Source organism: Mus caroli, chromosome 3 (genome assembly GCF_900094665.2).
Source record: "Mus caroli chromosome 3, CAROLI_EIJ_v1.1, whole genome shotgun sequence".
Lineage (NCBI taxonomy): Eukaryota > Metazoa > Chordata > Mammalia > Rodentia > Muridae > Mus > Mus caroli.
Genome location: NC_034572.1, coordinates 62,468,229 through 62,491,537, shown reverse-complemented (window position 1 = coordinate 62,491,537; position 23,309 = coordinate 62,468,229). Strand labels below are relative to the sequence as shown.

The 23,309-nt window shown below is 36.7% G+C and overlaps 2 protein-coding genes across 3 annotated transcripts in view; one reads left to right on the top strand and one right to left on the bottom strand.

Moving 5' to 3' along the window:
* Trim59 (tripartite motif containing 59) overlaps positions 1-4,464 on the top strand; it is an 11,266-nt gene extending 6,802 nt beyond the window's left edge. Inside the window, exon 2 of the mRNA XM_021158466.2 lies at positions 1,785-4,464. Within this exon, the coding sequence (XP_021014125.1) occupies positions 1,788-2,999 (1,212 nt within the window). The 5' untranslated portion in view covers positions 1,785-1,787 and the 3' untranslated portion in view covers positions 3,000-4,464. The remainder of the gene's footprint in view (positions 1-1,784) is intronic.
* A 672-nt stretch (positions 4,465-5,136) lies between these two features.
* Positions 5,137-23,309, bottom strand: part of Smc4 (structural maintenance of chromosomes 4) — a 30,129-nt gene continuing 11,956 nt past the window's right edge. For both annotated transcript variants that reach the window (XM_029475016.1, XM_021158181.2), the window contains exons 6-24: positions 22,942-23,106; positions 22,431-22,558; positions 20,984-21,124; positions 19,904-20,054; positions 17,975-18,139; positions 16,917-17,150; positions 15,069-15,254; positions 13,421-13,582; positions 11,859-12,084; positions 11,683-11,762; positions 10,970-11,122; positions 10,032-10,158; positions 9,155-9,344; positions 8,236-8,380; positions 7,875-8,048; positions 6,888-7,070; positions 6,513-6,745; positions 5,641-5,824; positions 5,137-5,386 (exon numbers count right to left, since the gene is read on the bottom strand). In XM_029475016.1, the coding sequence (XP_029330876.1) occupies positions 5,234-5,386; positions 5,641-5,824; positions 6,513-6,745; positions 6,888-7,070; positions 7,875-8,048; positions 8,236-8,380; positions 9,155-9,344; positions 10,032-10,158; positions 10,970-11,122; positions 11,683-11,762; positions 11,859-12,084; positions 13,421-13,582; positions 15,069-15,254; positions 16,917-17,150; positions 17,975-18,139; positions 19,904-20,054; positions 20,984-21,124; positions 22,431-22,558; positions 22,942-23,106 (3,180 nt within the window). In that variant the 3' untranslated portion in view covers positions 5,137-5,233. The remainder of the gene's footprint in view (positions 5,387-5,640; positions 5,825-6,512; positions 6,746-6,887; positions 7,071-7,874; positions 8,049-8,235; positions 8,381-9,154; positions 9,345-10,031; positions 10,159-10,969; positions 11,123-11,682; positions 11,763-11,858; positions 12,085-13,420; positions 13,583-15,068; positions 15,255-16,916; positions 17,151-17,974; positions 18,140-19,903; positions 20,055-20,983; positions 21,125-22,430; positions 22,559-22,941; positions 23,107-23,309) is intronic.

Below are 23,309 nucleotides of genomic sequence, written 5' to 3'. Positions count from 1 at the left end.
TTTTTTTAAAAGATTTATTATATATGTAAGTACACTGTAGCTGTCTTCACACACTCCAGAAGAGGGCATCAGATCTCATTACGGATGGTTGTGAGCTACCATGTGGTTGCTGGGAATTGAACTCAGGACCTTCAGAAGAGCAGTCAGTGCTCTTAACCACTGAGCCATCTCTCCAGCCCCGAATAGTTATTTCTAAATGCTATTGCTACAAACTTGGCATTGGGGACTTAATGCAGGACCTCATATATACTAGACATCACATTCTACTACTGAGCTATAGCCCAACCCTGTTTTTAATGAACTTAACTTGGGACTGGTTTTATATAGATTTTTTGTCAGCCTTTATACTCTACAGCGACTCTCCCCTCCACGCATCAAAGGCTGTGGTTTTTGCAGATTTATGGCTTGCATTGTGAACAATACAAAGCAAAACTATAAAAGTGGGCTGTAAAACTGCCAGCCTCGACTACCTAGTCCCTTCTCTGTTCTCTGCCTCTATCCCCTTTCCCAGGTCCCCAATAAACTCCCTTTTATATTTAAAAAGCAAAAACAAAAACAAAACTGCCAGCCTCTTGGAGTCTCTGAACTATTTTTTTTCCTTCTTGTTTTAGAGATAGTCTCAAAACACATTTTTAAAAACCCGTATTTTTAGTTGTGTGTGTTGCGATCAGATATTCTGCAGGTATGGGGAAGTGTCAGATTCTTGCTGGTGGTTACATATAAGCTTCCTGATAACTAAATTCTTGTCTTCTGGAAGAGAAAGTTTGCAGTCATAACCACTGAGCCATCTTCTCACTCTCTCCAACATTTAAAATGAAGATGAGTGGTAGCCTTTATTTTCTTTTATCATTTGTTTTAGATTATCATTTTTCAATCAATGTTTGCCACCGTAGTCAAATTTTCAAGCCCATTTTAATTGCAAAGGCTAATTATAATTACATCTTTTCCCTTTCAAATCTTTAAGTTAAAATTACCCCTTTAGAAGCCTGTATAACTCAGTGTTGTTTAGCATGTACAAGGCTTTGAGTTTATTAGCATCACAAAAAAAAAAAGAAAAAATAGAAAAAAAAATAGGAATTGCTATGTGCTGATGTTAACAGTAACAGTTTCTAGAGAAGCCAATGTAACTTGTCAGAAGCTATGGTTGATAGTTGGGATTCCTCACACCTACAACCCTAGCATTTATCTGAGAAAAGTCACAGATTCTCCCCTTACGTTAAATAATTTTCCTAAGCTTAATGCTATGCAAATGTGTCGTCTTGTCTTTGCCTATTCATTATATGTGCAGTTTTACTTTGGTATCTTAAGAATGTAAAGACTGGCATATTGTAATTAAGTAGATTTCAACTCAATTTTATTTATCCTTTACTACATAGAAACCAGTTTGACTAATTTGGAGCATTACAAATTAGGGATTTTGTCAGAAAGTAATAATTTTTTTTTTTTTTTTTTGGAGACAGGGTTTCTCTGAGTAGCCCTGGCTGTCTTAGAACTCACTCTGTAGACCAGGTTGGCCTTGAACTCAGAAATCCGCCTGCCTCTGCCCCCAAGTGCTGGGATTATAGGCATGCACTACCACGCCCGGCCTAGTAATAAACTTATGATAGATTCAGTATATATTTGGAGTTGAATTCAAAGAACGTGCAAATTAAAAAGAAATATCATTGCATTTTTTTTTAATGGTGAATGCAGTGTGTTATTAATTTGAAGGTCATGCCTAAAACCTTAAATGTGTTCCAGATGTGTACTACATATAGACTTAACTGGTTTTGTTGTTTTGACAGGAAATGCACAATTTTGAGGAGGAGTTAACATGTCCCATCTGTTACAGCATCTTTGAAGATCCCCGTGTACTACCATGCTCTCATACATTTTGTAGAAACTGTTTGGAAAATGTTCTTCAGGCATCTGGTAACTTTTACATATGGAGGCCTCTGCGAATTCCACTCAAGTGTCCTAACTGCAGAAGTATTATTGAAATTGCTTCTACTGGCATAGAATCCTTACCTGTAAACTTTGCATTACGAGCAATTATTGAAAAGTACCAGCAAGAAGACCACCCAGATGTTGTCACCTGCCCTGAACACTACAGGCAACCATTAAATGTTTATTGTCTACTAGATAAGAAATTAGTTTGTGGCCATTGTCTTACTATAGGCCAACATCATGGCCATCCTATAGATGACCTTCAAAGTGCCTATCTGAAAGAAAAGGATACACCTCAGAAGTTGTTGAAACAGTTAACTGACACACACTGGACAGATATCACTCGCCTTATTGAAAAGCTTGAAGAACAGAAATGTCATTNTGAGAAAATAGTTCAAGGTGATAAGGAAGTTGTTCTCCAGTATTTTAAGGAGCTTACTGATACATTAGAACAGAAAAAAAAGTATTTTTTGGCAGCTCTTTGTGATGTTGGCAAAATGATTAATCAAGAATACACTCCACAGATTCAAGGAATGAAGGAGATAAGGGAACAACAACTTGAGTTAATGACAATAACGACATCTTTACAAGATGAGTCTCCACTTAAATTTCTGGAAAAAATTGATGAAGTCCGCCAACGTGTGCAGATGTTGAAACAGAGACCACTTCCTGAGGTGCTGCCTGTTGAAATTTATCCTCGAGTAAGCAGTGTATTAAAAGAAGAGTGGAGCAGAATAGAAATTGGACGTATTAAGAAAGCCGTTATTCCTGAAATGAGAGTTTCTTCAAAAAGAACGCCATGTTCCTGGTCTGATAATGATGAAAAAGAAATGGAACTTTTTAAAATTTTAAACATTGCTATAGTTTCACTCATTTCAGTGATACTAATGTTGATACTCCTTTTCAACCATCACATAATAACATTCTTAAATGAAATCACTTCAATATGTTTCTCTGAAGTCTTTCTCTCTGTTTACCAGAGTTTATCTAAGAACTTATATGACTTAAACAATACAGTGTGCTACACTTTATATTTGTTAAAGGAATTTATGTGGAAAATAGTTTCTCGTTGAAAACCTAGAATTTCCAGTTTTATGTGGGCTTCTGTATAGCAGAGGCNAAGCATTGATTGCTAGATGGAAAGTCTGTGGCTGTTACAGAGAAATACGATAAACTTCCCATGCTTGGCTACAAATGCTGTCAGAAATGAGACATTATCTGAAAGAAGACTAAAATCAAATTAGAAAATGACAACTTTTGGGTTGAATATTAATACCTTACCCTGTTTTTATTGGCTTGCTAGTCAATGTTTTATTCTGATTAATAGGTCTTTTTCTTTAACTGTTACATGTTATAGTGGCTAACTTGGCAGCTCTTTGTATATGTAGATATAAGATTTTTAAACAAATGACAAGATCCTTGAGGTCCACAAGCCTATTTTGATGATTTGAAGCTTTTCAATGCACAGATGGAGAGGATATATAAGTTGTTTCAAAAATCCAGGCCAGGATTGTTTAAACATTTTTTGGGGTCAAGGCTATTCATAGGTTTANGAGCAGTCATCCCAAGTAGCACTGCTTGCTGCTTGTGGATAGTACACTTGAGTTTAATTCATCCTTATCAGTGAGGTCTCAGAACCCATCAAAAAGTGTCTGCACTGCTGGCTTCAGCACCACAAAGCAACCAAGTACATATTTTGATTTTGTAGTATTCTAGCCTTGTTTTTATATGAAAACTATACGAAACATGTACATTAGGACAATCATGTTTATGTGACTCATCTAATAGATTATGATGTAAAACTATATTCATCTTAAAATGGTCTCACCCTGTAGCTCGAGTACTGGGATTACAAGTATGAGCTGATGCTGTACNTGTTTAGTTTTAAAAGAGGTCATTAAGTCAGAACCTTTAATTTTGCTCACTTGATATGGCCTACCATGATGCATGTGGTAGAACTTTCTTTTGGTTCACAGCCATTGAAATCTCCCAACACAATGTTTTCCAGAAACCCTATGAGGTGCTCTTGAATGGAGACCTTATTTCAAATAAAAGCTGTGTTTCTTAAGGTCAGAACACTGCTGACAAGTTTTATCACTAAGGTCCACTGATCAGACTCAAAATCTAGGCATGGTAACAAAATGAGGCCATTTTGAAGATGTAATGAAGGTGAGGGGAAATTATGTAAATATTAGCAAGCGAAGAACATTGGAACATTTTTCAAGGGGTTATTAGCTTCTTTGTAGAGATGAGGAAACAAACTAAGTGCCAGTGTTAGCAGGTGGGAAAGCTCATTCTATTATGCTTTAAAAAAAACTTGAGTAGCCTGATCTATGTAATTAACTGAAACTTCTATTTTAGTATGCCCAGTATTACATTGTAGGCTTGATGATTTTGAGTACACAATTATCTTTGTGTTCTGATATACTGTTTTATATCTTTGCCAAGAGGCTGAGTTTGTACAACTTAAAAGTTTAGAAATTCTGGGTTTTATGTATAACAGTACATTTTAATAAACGATATTTTATTGAAGTCTTAGAAAGTGGTGACATAGTTTTCTTATGGATTCTGGTTATTATTTCTGGAAACTTAAGTCCATCAAGTAATTTCATTTCTACTATAATCATAAATTTAAATGCCACAGTAGGAGGCATTTGATAAACAAAAGACTTAGGCTCTGTTTGTTTTGGTTTTTTCTGAGAAAGGAATGTAGCTCAGGCTCTTGCCTCTGAACCCTTGCATCAAAGGTGTTCACCACCAAGCCTGACAATGGCAGACTTCAAATTCCTACTGAAAATGTTGCCAACTAATGTAATGTTAGGTTGGTAGAAACAAGTTGATAACATTACTTCAGTATGCTGGAGTGTAACTGACCTACAGCTGTAAACATTCGCTGTTCCACTTTAACACATATGGGTTTATGGATTAGCCTACCTAGGTAGTCCACAGCCCTCAGTGATGATTTTGTCTGCCTCTATGACCTTGGGATTACAGAAATAAAGAGATGGTGGAATACTTGGAATATCTACTATGGCAGGAGAATCCAGACTTTGAGGTCAGGTGGGCTACACTGAACACTGCCAACCAAACAGGGCAACCAACAACAACGAAAAGCAGGAAGCCAGCCAGACCCCTCATTTCTATAGTATAGAAATGGACACAATAAAAGACATCAGGCATCATCACTCAAATAAAACAGGAAACTTGTCATTCAGTTTGGAAAAATGTATTTTATACAACTTATAGTCTTTTACAGACAAAACAACAACACCCAATGTAAATTTGAAAATTTTCAGTATGAACAATTTCAACAGAGTCCTTTAGATGCAATTTGTTTTGGGTTCACTGCAACACTTTTTGTACTATTATATGTTTTATAGATGCCAATAAGTCTGTCTGAAATCTCAAACATATTATTTCGAAGAGAGATTATTATGAACTGGGCATTTTTTGTTTGCTCCTAAAAAGAAAAAAGAAATAATAGTTAAGTCATAATAACCAGGCAAACATATTACCCCCTTATAAAGTCTGGGCAGCATTCTGACATGGATGATTAGCACATGTAGTAAGGACTTCGTGGATAAATCATCTGGGTTTTTTAAAAAAACTGCAAGCCTAGAAGAAAAAACCCGATTGAAAAAGTCTGATTGAAAAAAAAAAATCCTGACAGCAAGAAATAAACCACAAAATTCACAAACAAAATGATTTACTCACATATATATAAAATGCAACAATAGACACATTTTTAAAATCCAGAGCTGCATCAATCTCATCCATGAAGTAGAGGGGAGTGGGCTTGTAGTGATGAAGAGCAAACACTAAGGCCAAGGAACTAAGGGTTTTCTCCCCTCCTGAGAGGTTAAAGATCTTCTTCCAACTTTTCTTAGGTGGCCGAACACTGCAATAATTAAGAAATGTTACTCAAATGCCTTGTAAAACTAAGGCTTTATTTAGTACTTACTTCCCACAACTAACATCACCTTTTTCTTGCTAAATCTGTACGTTGCTTTTCACAATTATTTTAGATGTCGGTTTTGTGAACAGGATGATTTTCAGACTGTAATGATTGTTTTCTTTTAAAAGTTGTGATCCTGCTTACACCTGTTGAGTGCTGGGATTTACCTGCACACATCCCATGGCCTGGCTGTTGATTTTTTCTTTTAAAATCTAGTTTGTTTAGAACGTTGTTAAAATTTTAAGATTTAAACAGTAGCCTATTTTCTCTTAATCATTTTGAAAAAAAAAATTTTAATTTATTCTGGTGTTGATAGAGGCCTTTCTTGCCTCGTCTGTCAGACATTTAATTGGTGTATTAAGCCTGGCTACCTGATCTGAGAGTCCGTCTGTGTTCATCTATCTCACTGAAGGGGCATGCTGGGACTATAGATGTCATATTACTGCATAATCTAGCTTTGATTTTAAAAGATGAATTAAGACATTGTACAACATACTTTGCACATATTTTATGCTGCAAACATGAAAGTACGTAAGAGTAAGATAGTTATTACCAAATAAATGTAGTTCCAACCTTCACACACTAAAGAAATAGTAGTTTGGAAAAAATGCAGGATTAAAATCTCACCAACCTGAACATGATTCCTTCAGAAAAAGGATCTAAACTGTCCACAAGCTCCAGTTCAGCATCTCCTCCCAATGTGAGCATCTGGTAGTTCTCTTTTAGTTTATTTGTTATTACATAAAAACCAGCCATAAATTCATTCAGCCTTTGTTTTCGAAGATCTTCATATGCTTGTCTAAAATTATCTCTTTCAGAAGTAATTTTGTCCAGTTCGGCTACTCTTTGCAAATATAAATCTTCCTGTGAAGATTGTAAAACAAAAAAAACAAAACCCTCTTTCACACACATACAAATCTGAGATTTAGCACTGGTGGTCATTATGCAAAATTAAATACCTCGTTTAGGCTCAGCAAAATTTCTACTAGAAACAATTCACTCACACCTTTTTTTTATACTCAGCGATGGCTCCAAGGTTTGGTTTCATTTCACGACACTGAGCTTCCAAAAGTGCAATTTCATTTGTTATAGACTCTGGATTCTTGATTGCCTCAAGATCCTCCTGGCTTAGAACTGCTACTGTCTCAACAGGATTATCTTCAACAGGATGCAATTTTATTTTTGAAATCTAAAGAGAATTGAGAAGACATAAAAACAGGTCAAGTTTCTTTATTTTTTATATTTTTGGTTTTTCGAGACAGGGTTTCTCTGTGTAGCCCTGGCTGTCCTGGAACTCACTTTGTAGACCAGGCTGTCCTCGAACTCAGAAATCCGCCTGCCTCTGCCTCCCGAGTGCTGGGATTAAAGGCGTGCGCCACCACGCCTGGCTCAAGTGTATTTTTCTTTGTGCTTTGGTGTGTTGGGGCATGTAAAGTGTGTAGACAGCCACCACACACACCCTGTGTAGCTGGTGGAGCTAAGCCAGTTGATAGAGGCAGGTACTGGGAACAAAACTGGATCCTCTGCAAAAGCAGCAAGTGCTTGTAAGCACAGGCTCGCTCTCCTGCTCTCCTGTCATTACGTCAACACATGAGAAATGACAGCTACGCAGACAACATAGCAATCAACTACTTTCCCCAGAAGAGCCAGGGTGAGGAGGTAGTTGCCCTATTCTAATCATTACTAATTTCTATCTATTTAATAATTTAAATAGTCTTATATCCCTTATAAATGTGAAAACATATATAATCAGAACATAATTCAAAAAACAGAAAAACATCCAAAAAGCTTTATTATTATTTATCTATGCATGATGTATAGTCACTACAGGTGTGCCTGATGCCCTTGGAGAGCAGAAAAGGGTACTAGATTCCCTGGAGCTACAACTGTTGTGATCTGTCACATGGTACTAGGAATCAAACGTGGGTCTTCTCCAAGAGCCATCTTTCCAGCCTCCCAGAAAGGTCTAACATTAAATGTCAAAACCTCTCACCTCTTTTTGCCAGTATTTTATTTTTGAGTTATGTTCAGAAATGTGGCCATCTAGCTGTTCAAGTTTCAACTTAATACTGAGTGCATCTTTCTGAAGAGCATGTTCATTTTCTTGAATAACTTTTAGTTCCTGAAGTAGATTACGATGTTCTTTCTGGATTTCTGGTAAGGTCGTCTAAAAACCAAGAAGTGTCAGGCAGACATTTTTACATTACATAGACGTTGTTAGCAGTTCCTCTTCCTGTCCCACATTAATAATTGTAATTCACCAAAAGTTTAAGTTCATTGTTAAGTTTAACTTACAACCAACATTTTAATTGCTTTAAATGTCATCTACCCTGTAATGTAGAACCACATCTTACCTCTGCAGTTTTTGTATTTTTTATGACCTCTTCTGCATTGTCTTCAATATTTTTTAGTTCTGTCTTTAAGTCATTTATTTCTTTTTCAGTGTCTTTTATTTCTTTCTCTGTGCGGCAAACAGAATCCTGTGCCTTTTTAAGATTTCTAAAAAAGCAAACAACACAATTTATGACGTAATTTACCGAACCATCCTCACTTTTTATGCTTATACAAATACTTGTAGTCTGAGTTATGCTTTATTGAAATTCCATAGAGCTTAATAAAACCCCTTATGTATGCTTCTAGCAGACTTTGATGCTGCTACCTATTAGATTACAAACCCTTGACATTCAACAAGGTGGTCATTCTTTTAACTTACAGAGATCTGCCTGACTGTCTTCTGAGTGTGATGGTCTCTGGGATTACAGGCGTGTGTATGCTACCATGCCCAGACAAATGAGTTGAATTTTTTTTCCTCAGCTCGCTTACACATACTTTCTGCTCCTAACAAATAATTTAGTAGCTCCTTAACTTAAGCCAAATCATTCCACAGATAATAATACAAACTTTAAGAAATAATCTTAAAGAGATTTGATTTATAGCTCATTCTTACCACTTCCTGTTTATGTTAAGACCTAGCTCTGCTACATCTAGTATATGCCTGAGAAGCAAAATGTCTAATGCCTTTAATAACTGGGTTATGATATATAATTCCAACTTTTCTAAGGTATGCATGTTTACCAGTTTGGTGTGTGTGTGTGTGTGTGTTTAAGCTGGAGACAAATGATAAATCTTCATTGTAATTTTTTTTCTTTCTGAAAAGTGTTGCTGGGCAATGGCAGTTAAGTTTAATAACTGACATCCAGTGCAATGTTAAAATACTTGACCCAATGTCCAGTTAGGGGCGAGGGAGGGCAGACTAGGGGAAGCACACTCTACCTGTCAGCAGTCTTGATTGCTACTTGGGCCTTAGTAATAGCAGAAGCACATTCATCAAGCTGCTTGTTTATCGTGTCAAGTTTGTTTTGTTGGGCCTTGAGTTTTCGGTTGTTGATATCTATGATGGTATTGTGTAGCCGTTTAATCTCAGCTTCAACTTTACCAGCTTTCTCAGCCACAGCATCATATTCTGGAATAATAAAAGAGCCAAACTCACTTTTCTATGTTAGTAACTATGGTAGATGTATATTTGTTCAATCACTCAATCTGATACAGGGTCAAATATCAGACATTTAGGGAATAGACCAAAACCACTTTAAACAAAACAAAACAGTATTGTAACAAACAATGTTAAACTCTGGTTAAGCTGTTGATACATTTCTTAGTGATTACTACAGTCTCACCCTTTCTTTAAGTACTTCCCTGAATCTTCACTCCATGCCTTTTGCCCTAGGACTAGCCTCTTTCAGGTCTGGAGAGGCTGGATATTTTTTTTTGATTAACCAAACAGTCCTCCACATTATAACAAAGCAAAGGACACAAGTCTAAGGACACTTCCCGGGTCTAATCAACCAAAGACACTGTGCAATGTAGAAGGCATAAATGATGAACTAACTGATTGGCTTTTCCTAGTAAGTCAGCACCTTAGTATAAGCAGTAATTAACAATGGGGACAACATCAGGTGAGGTACATGCTTGACAGCTGCGGTGACACGTTGTTAATTTGAAATGTGAAACCCCCGAGACAGGGTTTCTCTGTGTAGCCCTGGCTGTCCTCAAACTCAGAAACCCACCTGCCTCTGCCTCACAAGTGCTGGGATTAAAGGCGTGCGCCAGCCACCACCACCGCCTGGCAGCAGTTTACTTTTAAACATACCTTTTTTGAAAACACTGACATTTTCTTCCAGCAATTTCTGTTGTTTTTTATCAGGGGCTGTAGTAAGAACGTTAGCTTCCAGTTCTTTAATTTGTACACACAGATACTCTTCTTGCTCTGATAAGCCCTATAAAGATAATTTAGCATTTATGACCAATATTTTACTTTAGTACGAGTAAATATTTCTTTGATCACTGAATTTTAAAAAAATTTAAAAGACTAACAGGTAAATGACAGAAAGCATCATCAATATGAAAATATAGATGATCAGAAAACAAAATGTGTACAAATTCATTATAAAGATAGTTAGAACTGCTATTTGGACAATTTGGTATGAGGCACAAAGTGCTTTAAAGCAATGAAATATAACTATAACTTCAGGAACCTATCTTATAGAAGTAATCAGATGTATATATAAAGGCATAACTATAACTAGTGTAGCTGTCTGTGCACATAACAGAAAAACTTTAAATATAGCAGACAAATCAAAAACAAAGGAAACTCAGGTATTTATTAACCAAAGGAAAGTTTACTTTTTTGTATTTGTATAATGTATTTAATACATTTAAAAAGCTATCTCATACACTTTATACAAATATGTAGATATGCATAAATATATTACATGTAACTTAATTTTAAAAATCGAAGCTATGCATCACAGTTGAAGGTTATACTTGAGGTATTTACTGAAAACTGCCTTAAAATAGAAACAACTGGCTGCCAGGCACAAGCATGAACCCCTTTACTCATAGTCAAGTGGATATCTAAGTTCAAGGCCAGTCTGGACTACAGAATTCTAAGACAGCCAGAAGTACACAGTAAGACATATTTAATCATCTTTTACATTTCAAAATTTGAAGCAAGCTCAAAATGCTTCTTTGCAATTGCTGTTGAGCTGTAACAGACCCAGCTAATATTCATTGACACAAACACAATACCTGGATGCTTGCAGTGAACTTTTCCAGTGTATTTCTCATGTCTCGTTCACTATGCCGTAACTTAACTACTGCTTCTTCATGTTGTACTTTCTGTTCTTGGATTTGCATTGCTTGTTTAGAATGCCTTTCCAACTGGGATTCCATTTTATTTACCTTCAAAGAATAAGGAAATACAATTTCCTCCAAGTGTCACAAACCCCTTAAATTTCTTGTATTATTAATACTGTGGTGTGTGTAGCCACATGCGTGCCCTGGCATACATAACAAATGTCAGAGGACAACCTGTAGGAATTGGTTATTCTATGGACTGAACTCAGGTAGTAAGGCTTGGCAGAAAGGGCTTCTACCCATCCTTTACCCTCTCAACAATCTTGCCCACCCTCCAAGAGTTCAAAGTTAGCTTATGAAATGAAAAACCCTGGGGCTGATGCAGCAGTTAAGAGCACTTCTGAGCACCAGAGTTTGATTCCTGGCCATTATATAGTGGCTCACAACCTTCCAGTTCCAGGGATCCAATACCCTCTTCTGGTCTCCTGGGATACTAGGCTTGCACATGGTATAGACATAACATCCATTAACATTAAAAAAAAAAAAAGGAAAACTTCCCAGCTTCAAACATAAAGACAAAACTAAGAGCTACAAGTAGTAGTAGTATATGTGGATTTCCAGCCAGAGGGCTAGAAAGAGGTGACCTCTATTTGGATCATGCTAACCTCTTCTACAGAGATTTCATCGACAACCGAAGAGCCCATTCTTCCTCTCATCACCTTGCTTCCACCACCACTCATTGTACCTGGGGAACATATGACAAGTCAGTTTTATATGTTTTACCAAGATGAAAACAGAAACGGGAACGCAAGCGCGGCCAGTGGCGAAGAAGCCCACTCACCTGACTGCTCTATGATCTGCCCCTGTAGAGTCACCACTCTCCAGCGCCTGTCTCTCTGGTACGCTACTCTCGTAGCTTGATCCAAATTGTTAGCCACCAAGGTGTCTCGTAAAGCAAAGTAAAAGGCTTGGCGGATTTCCTCATTTTTCACTTTAACTAGATCAAATAACCGAGGAGTATTTTCAGGAGTTTGAATTTTGCTCATTTTTTTGGCCCACACTGTCATCTAAAAAGTTAAAAAATTGTGCATATAATAAACAATGTTTTCTAGGTATTATAACCCTAAATAAAATTTTTGTTGTTTTTGAGACAGGGTTTCCCTAGCTGTCGGCTCCAATTCAGAGATCCAGCTGCCTCTACCTCCTGAATCCTGGGATTAAAGGCGTGCACCACCATCACCCAGCTCCTAAATAAAATCTTACCATGGTATTAAATTCCCCCCATTTTAATTTTATATCTATATAGTATCAACACACAACTTAACACTAAGTTAAAACCTCGAAATGCATTGGACATCTAAATGTAAGAGTGGAAATCCCTAAAACTCAGAAACATCCAGCACTCATAGCCCTCTCACTTGGAAAGCAGAGAGGAGGATTGCTCCAAGTTCAAAGTTAGTGTGGTACAGACACCAAGTTTTAGTTACCCAAGGACACATTAGCATCTTTGTCTAAACACACACACTCATCTACTGCCCAAGAAGCTAAAGAAAATCACTGTGAATTAGATCTTTTGTGCTATAAGCACAAAGAATGTTTAATATCAGTTATTAGGGAAATGTAAATGAAAGTAGTTAGCTATCACCTTACATCTATGAAGATGTACTGCAATAAAATACACCATATGATCCAGTAATCAACTCCATTCCTAGGTATGCACTTATACATTCACACAACACTTTTTGCATCAGTCTTTGCTATAGCACTATTGTCAAGGCAATCAAGAAGTATGAACAGACCAGAACAAAGACAAATGAAGGATAGGTACATGTCAATGTTTGTAGCCGAGGATGGGTAAAAGTGTGGGCAGTGCCTACGGAGTGATAAAAAATAGTCTGGAATTAGATAACAGTCATCCATCAGCAAATTTGTAGATATAGTGAAAATAATTGAGTTCTATTTTAAAATACAATTACACAACATCTCTATAAAGGTTCTATGAAGAAAACAGCTTAGTGATGGAAGTCAGAAACATACCTATAGGTGGCAGCACATACCTATACTCCCACGGCAATGGGGAGGAGTTCCAGGCCACCCTGGTCTACAGAGTAAAGTCCAGGACAGCCAATCTATACAAGGAAATCCTGTCTTGAACCTCCTGTCCCCACCCCCAAACGGAAACATACTAACAATCATCCATCCACTGGACAACACCCTAACAACTGGAATTTTTTAGTCAAGGCATTACAAACTTTACCTTTTAACCTCCCAAAACATGTACATACAACCTAAATTAAAAAAAAGGGGGGGGCCCAATAACAGTGAAGAAAAATTAGAAATTCTAAGGGAAAAATATATGGTACCTCAAAGTTAAATTATAGGAAGTTTATTATGAATACTTACCTTATCCAAACCTATGAAAGTTGCAATTCCAATATTATGCTTTTTAAGGAAGTTTACACATTCTTGGGCTGTATCAATAGAATCAACAACAATGTAGTCCAATGCATGGCAACAGGATGAAATAGCAATATCATATTTTTCATCAATAGCTCCTAAGTCTCCCTAATAATGAAAAGGAGTAAAAAATTAAATAGATCACTTCATTACTATTCAGATTTGACCATTCTACCACATCGGGTTTCTGTAGCCGAAAACTGACCAGGACCCCTTGTACAGTGGTATATGTCCCCAAGTCTTTGAATGCTACTTTTACTCTTAATGGAAGACTAATAAGTACACTTGGTTTAAAGAAGTCTAAAAGGGGAACGACCTACAAGGTTCCCTTCTTATGCCAACTATTCTTCCCTCTCTAAAGGAGAACCAACGGAGACTAATGTGTGCTAAGCAAGCATTCTACCACTGAGCTATATCCCATGCCCTACAATTTCTATTGTAATCTACCCTTTAGTGTTTATGAATATGCAATGTGAATTTGTACTGGGCACAGAATGTAAGAACTGATTTATTTCATGAAATACATAATGTGGATAATGAAATACATAATGTGGATATAAGACCTAAAAGAATGTATAAGCTAAACAATTCTCTTAACTTAGTCAAAGTTGCATAAAATTATGTAAGTAGCTATGAATCAATCTATTAACAGCAAATACTCAGGATCATTTCTTTAAGAAAATAAGGATCTAATATCAGATATAGACGCAACCATGCTGGTTAAATTCTATTTGTCCTTCCAGATCATTGTTTCTTTTTTCAGAAGGCTGATAGGGAGCCCATCAACTGTATGGGCTCAAGTTTCAGTTATGGTTGCAGGGCAAGAAATGAATAGAATAAGAGATACTTATAGTATTCTAAATCACATAGCATTCTTCCATGCTAAGGCTAAGAAAGGTATAGATCCCCGAGTTCTAAGTCTGTCTGCCTCCCGAAACCATCGCCACAATGTTAAGTGTGTTATGGAACCTAGACTCTATTACATTGTGTTTTTTTTTTTTTGTTTTTGGTCTGGGTCTAGCAAGGAATGCAACTTTGGCACACCTTTGACCAAATTAAAAAAAAAAAAAAAAATCAGTCCTCTTCCAAATGGATAGGTCATCCTGTCAGAATGAGTTGTGTAGCTTCAAGAAAGACATACTCTGAACGGTGAGGGAGAAACAGAGATTAGGCACAAGCTTATTTAGTAAGATCAGTCAAATCAACCATGGTGATTAACAGGATAACAGATCTCTAAGCAATATTGCACCACATCTTAAAACTGATCTTAAAGATAGGATCTCACTGTGTAACTCTGGTCAGCCTAGAACTCAATATGTAGACCAGGTTGGCCTTGAATTCTGCCTTTGCCTCCCAAGTACTAGGATTAAAGCATGCATCACCATGACATGCCTGTCTCCCTCTCCCTCCAACCCCCTTTTGAAAAATATTTTCTTGTATAGTGCCAAGCGCTGACCTAGCACTTGCAAGACTGAAGAGGATCAGAAGTGCATGGTCAACCTTAGCTACAGCTGGTTTAAGGCTAATCAGAGCTATATGATATATGAGGCCGTGGCTCTTAGGAGTTTTCTGAGTAAAGCGTAAATCTACTTACCAATCTCCCATATATTCCTGAGATCCTGCCTGATTTTTTTTCTTGAATGATTGCATCAAGTACTTTCCCCCTACTTCGATTCATTGCTAAGGAACTCTTTGCTTCTTCAACTTTTTGGAAAAGATCATGAACCAAACTTTTTAAGTTTATTTCTTCTTGAGTCAGTTTCTGCAGTTCTTTTTCTTTCTAAAAGTGAGAAGATGAAACGTACAAGCATTTGATCTTCACTACACTACAGAGCAGCAGAAAACTATTGATATTGTTTCAACAATAATAAGTGAGGCCCCTAAGTAACACTGAGCTTCCACAGTGCTATTTTGGCCTGGCTTTAAACATTCGGATGAGTCTCTCCTATTTTAAAAGAAACATAAATTATTTGGCTCAAAAAGAGGAAACCCAGATCTCTTTAAGTAACTATGGATATAAAAATCCTTCCTAGTAGATTTTTCTCAAGTTCTGCCCTAAACAAAACCAAATCCAGAAAATGGATTCCAGGGTAAGTGTAGCTGGGCAGTTCTGTGGTTGTTGTCTTTTTGGCTAAGTAAACAAGAAAACAAAAAGGTATAGTTCCTAAACAGAGATGGAAAAGATGGCGGGGATGGCTGTCAACCAGAAGAATCATACACCCAAATTTAGTTTCTCAATTCCCAATTTAGAAACAGCCATCTTTCTCTAACTGCTATTCTCCTCTATTACTTATGACCCAGTCACAGTAAAAGCTTAAAGTATAAATGAAACAGTCCCAAAAGAAAACAAATCACTAGAAATAATTACTGGATATAATTTAATTTACATTTAAATTTTACACATCAGGAAACTGCCTGATGATCAAACAGTATAAATTTACTAAAATTTAAAAAAATTTATTTTTAAACTATGTATACCTGTGTGTGTGTGTAGGTATAGGTTCCCTGGAGTCCAGAAGCGAATATCAGAAACCCTGGAGCTGAAGTCATAGGCAGTTATGAACCACCCAATGTGCATGCTGGAAACTAGTCTTTTGTAAGAGTAGCAAATGCTTGTATCTGCTAAGCCATCTCTCCAGTTCCTCAAATAACCACGTGGCAGGGAGGACTAACTAAGGATAAACTTTGTCAAGAAATTTTAAAAACTTTGTTACTTTTCATGTATGTTTATGTAAGTTACCCACATTTATATATTTAGAGAAACATTTTTTTGGGAGGGAGAAAATAGGCTAGTGTGGAATCTACTATGTAGCTAAAACTGGTCTTTTTTTTTAAAGATTTATTTTATATATAAGTACACTGTAGCTGTCTTCAGATACCCTAGAAGAGGGCATCTGATCTCATTACAGATGGTTGTGAGCTACCATGTGGTTGCCGGGATTTGAACTCAGGACCTTAACCACTGAGACATCTCTCCAGCCCCACTAACACTGGTCTTAAAGTGAGCTCCTGCTTCAACCTCTCAAATGCTAAGATTATAGGCACACTGACATTCCTGGCTTTATCAAGTACTAGGGATAGGTAAGCACTCTACCAACTGAGCTTCATATCCAGCCTGAGAAATGTTTAATTATTCCTATGGGACTGTGGCAGTGGTTATTTGTTGTTGGAGACAATAGTGACTCTACTCCCATTCTTTCTCTTTTTGGATGTATTAGGGATGGAACCCAGGCCTTGTACATGCTATAGAACCTCTCTACCCACATTTATAAGTCCAGCTAATTATTACTAAATTCAAATACTAAAATGTTTTCTCATTCAAGAGTATATTAAGAATTTTTTAATAACAATCACTTTAAACTTGGACATGAAAAACCAAACAAACAACTCCCACATATAACTCTCGAGATGACCATGTAGATGAAATAGAGAAGTAATTTACCTCCTTTAGTTCCTGTTGCGTCTGAGGGAGCTTTGTGTTTATATCCTTGATTGCAGCTTTCCTCTCCTTGAGAGTCTCAGAAGCTGTAATTAAAGCTTCCTTCGCCTTACTTAATTGAGACACTGCTGTATTATGTCGACTGAGATAGATATCAAGTTCTGACTGAGCAACTTCCATCTTTGAACGTGCTTCATTTACTGATTTGTTAAAACCCATAAGTTCCTTTTCTTGAATCTATTAAAACATGAGTTCATTAAAAGTGAAATGTATTTTCAACTTTAGATTGAAACTGTATTTCTTGAGTCAATTAAGAAAGGAAGGTCTACAGAGTACTATTAAAAAATAATTTGAATAAGTGGAGTAGATTAAAGTAGCCTATGTCTAGTTTTCCATTTACACTATTCATTGTCTCTTCCTAACTGATGTCCTGTGAGTTTTGTGAAGCTGGCATAGCATGCTCATTTCTGAAATAAAAATGTAATAATTAAGGAAACACTGGACTCACATCTAGATTTCATACTGTTTCTACATTACCAGGTATAAGAAGTATTCACAAAATTTTTTCAAATGTATTTGTTGAAAAATCTGCAACATGGGAAGATTTCATTTCAATTTCATTGATAGTTTTATCATTAACAAGGGGTAAAGATACATAGAAAAACCCCAATGTAAATCAAACGACAAACTGAATGTACAGAATTGCTATATGCTCAAGTATTGACCTCACATTTACTACAATTACAATTTTTTTTCACTTAACTTTTTTTACTTCAAAGTGAAAAAACGGGTGTGTGTGTATGTGTGTGTGCAAATATTATAGACCAAAGGTTTAGGTATTTTAAATCAAAGGTAAAACAGTTTGAGATAGTCTTTCTATGTAACTTAGCCTTGCATCTAACAACTCCTCACCTACCTGCTTCAGCCTGCCAGCCAGCTGACATAGGAATACAGACATGTAGTATTGCACTAGGCATTACCTTATTTTCAGAAGCTCACCTTTGAATGTTATTGCAAAAACAGTCTTCAGGTTACCAAAGCCATCACTGACACACTCTTACCTCCTTTTCTTTCTGAAGCCCCTGTGTTTCCTGCTTAAGGCTGTCCATGACCTCTTTTAATTTTTTTTCTTCTTTCTCTCTTTCTTTCTCAAGAGAATTGTTTCTAGTTGTTGTCTCATTTATGACAGTCTTACTCTTGGCAGGTACACTTTTCAGCTCTTCAACCTGGGATGATGAAACAAATTAGGGTTATAAAAATATACCCTGGAGGGTACTCAATACTGATAAAATGTACCTATTCAACTAAGAATTTCTTAGGCTCTCTAATTATAGTTATCCGGAGACAAGACTCACTGAATTATCTTTGTTCCCTCCTTCAACCCAATCCTAAGATCTTTAAGAACTTTCAACTATAAGAGTTAAGATTTTTATCCAAAATATAATCACACACCAACATTTTATTCCTGAAAACGAATGCCTCAGGGTCGCAGAGCTGACTCAGCATTTAAGAGCAGTTGCCACTCTTCCAGAGGACCTAAGTCCAGTCCCCTCACCTAGGTGCTCACCACTGCCTCTTATTTGAGGGGGATCCAATAGCCTTTTCTGGCACACTCACACACATAATTAAAAACCTTAAAATAAAAAGCTAAGTCTGTGTAAAGTTTGAGCATTATTCCATATTATTTCTGTTTTCCAGAATTTCATAAAACCTATGTTAAGCTATAGTGAGTACATTTAGAAAAATGCTTAAAGGTCAAGTACAACCTGAGTCTTGGGTGTTGTCTATTTTTATCAGGTAAAGCGATGGACACAGCTTGAGACACCAAATTACTTAACTGTCAGAACCATTTTTTTTTTTTTTGGTTGAGTTTTTCTTCTAATTTTGTATGTACAAGTGTTTACCGAATGCCTGTCTGTACACCACATGCATGCAATGCATGCAAAGGACAGAAGAGGGCATCAGATCCTGAGACTGGAGTTAAGAGACAACTGTGAGTTGACATTGAGGGTACTGGGAATTGTATGCAGGTCTACTGCAAGAATAGATAGTGACCACTAAGCCACCTGTCCAGGTCACAAAATTCATTTTTAAAATTTGAACTCCAGATAGCAAACTCTCTTTGCTTTCGCAGAAGACAGGTATTATTTTTAAAGTTTATGGGGAATGTTCAGTCTGCTCAGTGTGTAAAGGCATTCACCAGATCTGATTACCTACTTGAATCTGATCCTTGAGACCCACAAGGTGAAAGGGGAGAAACCAACTCCTTCAAATTGTCCTCTGACCTCCAGATGCACACATACACGGCACACAAGTAAATGATTGAGAGGCAGGGGTGTTGTATGGTTATTGTGGTTATTTTAAAAAACTGTAATATTTACTCAAAAAATATCTTTAGTTGGGGCTAGAGAGATGGCTCAGTAGTTAGGAGTAACTGATTGCTCTTCCAGAGGATCTGGGTTCACATGGTAGAGCTCATAACTGTCTGTAATCCTGCTCCATGTGATTTCACACCCTGAGAGACAATACACAAGCCAAAACACCATTGCACGTAAAATAAAAATAATTTAAAAAATCTTTAGTAATCTAGCACTCTGAAGGCAGAGAGAGGAGGACCTCAGTGAGTTCTAGGGCCGTCTACACAGGGAGTTCTAGGACAGTCGACTACTCAGCAAGACCTCATCACCGAAAAGGAAAAAACAACAACAAAACCACAAAATACGTACACATCCCTTTAAATTACTATTTTAGGAGTAAGAAAACTACCACGAGCATCAAAATAGTATTGCTAATTAGGTGAATGTTTCTCCAACAACATTATTATTAAGTTCTAGAACACATCCCTTGGGAGAAATTGTGTTCAGGCATAAAGTATTGTACATTAAGCATCCCAATTCATTTTCTTAGGGAATCAAAGCCAAGTGAATTTGGGAAAAGAACTAGATCTGGTACTTAGACATGAAAAATTCAGGATTTCCTCTAAAACCTACCTTTTCTTTATCTTTTTGAAGTTGTTTCTCCAGTTTCTTGGCTTTACTTGTAGCATGTTTTAATTTTTCCCTAACTTGAACATCTTCCAAATCTAGTTGTGTAAATTTTTCTTTATTCTGTTCGATAAATTTTGTAACTTTATTGAGCTTCCTATCAAAGAGAGTAAATTGTCAGAGATATAATCTTTCTGATATATTTCATTTACAAACATGTCAAAAGCTTTTATAATTAAAATCTTAAAATTTCCAAGCTAGCCGGGCGTGATGGCGCACGCCTTTAATCCCAGCACTCAGGAGGCAGAGGCAGGTGGATCTCTGAGTTCGAGGCCAGCCTGGTCTATAGAGTGAGTTCCAGGACAGCCAAGGCTACACAGAGAAACCCTGTCTTGAAAAATCAAAAAACCCTCAAATACCAAAAACCAAAACAAAAACTTCTAAGCTGATCTCCACCGATAGTTGAAGACTTTTTCTTTTTAATCACGAGAACTAAACTACCTTGTGTTTCTAAGCTGGAAAAAAAAAACTGTTTTTTTTTTTTTTTACCCCTGAGATGGAGTTTCTCTCTGTAACCTTGGCTGTCCTAGAACTTGCTCTGTAAACCAGAGTTAGCCTCAAAATCAGAGGCCCACTTGTCTATGCCTCCCAAGTGCTTTAACTAAATTTAAGCTCATAAAAATTTGTCCATGAAAGTAAAAGTTAAAAAAAACCAAAACCTCTCAAGTCAAAGATACTATTGTCTATGATGGTTGGCACAGAGTGATAATTTTTAAAGTCTATCTAAAATAACCAAAATTTGATTTCTAGATTAAATTTGTTAACCATGAGGACTAGTGGGTCAGGTTAAATGCTTGTGTTTCAGCTTTGGATGTTGTTATACCAACAGAGAAAAGGTATGCCCAGTAAAGTAGCGTGACTTCAAAGTTGGGCAATTGTAACAATGAGTTTAGTGCAGGGTGGTGTACCTAAAAGAACTGATTTATTTCCTAGGAATGTATTATAGTCAATGTATTTGCAGGAAGTTTACATGTAGCCATGTGAAAATTGAATTTCAATATTCAATACTTTCTCAAAGATTATTACTTTTCTACATCCTTTACAGCCGAATTCTTGGCCTTCATTTCATTGGAAAGCACATTGCTCTTCTCAGTAATTTCTTTAGTATCTTCATGAATTTTTTCCTTTTGAGTCGTTATTTCAGCAATTCTATTCTGCAGATCATAACTAGAGGGAAAAGTCAGAGAGTGTAAAATGCCATTAGTAAAACCAGCTGTTTCTAAAATATTCCTCAATTTATAGCAAGTCAGGGCTATTCGAGTGATTGGGGTAGGACCTCTGGCTTAAGGCTAGGTAGAATTTGAGAACAAAATTGGTTCAGTTAATAAATTAGATCTATCATATGAATTTAATAGTGTATAGCAGTGTCTCATGTTTTTGTTTTTCATGATTTCAGTTACTTATGGTCCACCCTTGTCATCTGAAAATATTAAATGGTAAATTACAGAATAAGAAATTTTAAGTTGCACAGTGACTAGCACTATACATCTTTCCTTTTATTCAGTATATCAACATTGTATGTATCAACCTTGTAGTCACTTAGTAGCCTTACTGGTTATTGAGATCAACTATAAGGAATCGCTATGTTTTTGCTCAAGCTCTTGTATTCCTTCCTAATAATGCAAAAGGCATACATGAGAGAAGGGCCAAGGAAATGGCTCAGTAAGAACATTTTCAAGCATGATGATCTAAGAATGAACTTCCTGCCTCCAGGTAAAACTGTACAGCAGCATTGGGGTGGAGGCACAATGGTGCAGTGGCAGAAATATGAGGATCCCAAGAGCTTTGTGGCTAGCTTGCCTGGCTGGATCAGTGAACTTCTGCTTTAGGTAAAGACCATATAAGGGAATGAAGTGAAGAGGAAGAGAGGAAGATAGCCACATCTTGCTCTGGCTTTTGTATACACATGAATGTCCACGTCCATGTCCATACATGTGCATCAAAACCCCCAAACCAAACCAACCAACCGACCAAAAAAAAATGCACCATAGACTAGGGAGATGGTTCAGAGAGCAAAAGGAATTGCAGGACAAACCTGATGACCTGAGTTTGAGATCTGGAACCTCTTAGAGGAAGTTGAGATCCTATCTGAGTGAGTGAGTGAGTGAGTGAGTTAGCACTCATCTACCCTTGCACAGTAACTAAAACAAAAGAAAAAGCACACGGAAGGGGAGACTTACCTCCTGACTTTTCAGCACTTTTATAGGACATAAATGAAAACAAGTAGTCTATTTAAAGATCAGATACTACCTGTGATTTCTACTAGGGTCTAAATATTAGCCCATAATGAGGGGGCTACTGCAGGTAATATGTGCCCCCACTCACACTATTCATAAATGCTATAGCTATCTTTCACTTAAATATAGAGCACTAAAAACTGAGTAAAGACTTTAGAAAACTGTAAGCATTCACAATATTATAGGGAAAAAGGCTTTGATGCTTAGAAATGTATAAAGTTGACCAGAGTACTTACATGTAGTATTGACAGATGTGATTCTTTTTCTTAAACATTTCATTTTCCAGGGTAAGGAACTCAATGGCTATGTTTTTCTCTCCCTCTAGTGCATCCTTCTCCTTTTCTACCATTTTCACTCTATTTAACTACAAACATTAAATAAAGATTTAAAACATTTCATATGTAAAACCAATATGAAACATAAACAATAAAAGCATGTCACGCAAAGGTTAATATAAAAATAGTGGGCTTGATTTAAAAAATTTCTGTAAGTATGAACATTAATATTCAACTTAATAAATTCAGCTGTTCTGCAAATAAGACAGCCCCCCCTCCCCATTTTGTTTTTGAGACAGGGATTGTCCAGTGTAGCCCTGACTGTCCTGGAACTCAGTCTGTAAAACAGGCTGGTCTTAGGCTCTGAGATCTGCCTGCTGCTGCCTCCCAAGTCCTGGAATTAAAGTGCAACTACTGCCTGGCTAATAAGACATTCTCATTGGCAACAAATGTCTACTGAAGATTTATTTACCTTTTCTCCTCTGTGTTCATTTAATATTTCAACTCTCCGACACAAGACTTTAATAGGTTCATTTAGCCGTCCACAGCCAATTATGTCTTCTAAATACTCAAGCATACCTTCATCATGTTCAGTCTGGCCTTTGGGTTTCATCATAGCAATCTGTTCAACTTCACCCTTTAAGAGAGTCACATTCACACTCTTTGTATACACACAGCAGCTCTCTTCAGTGAGAACAGGGTAATCTCAGTCAAAGGATACTTAACAAGTAGTTCAAGTTTATTTTATGTAAAAGGTCTAAACTCACACATATATATTTAATACATACCCACATATATAAAAAGGTGCCCAATCTAGTGGTTTTCTTTTTTTTTTTTTTG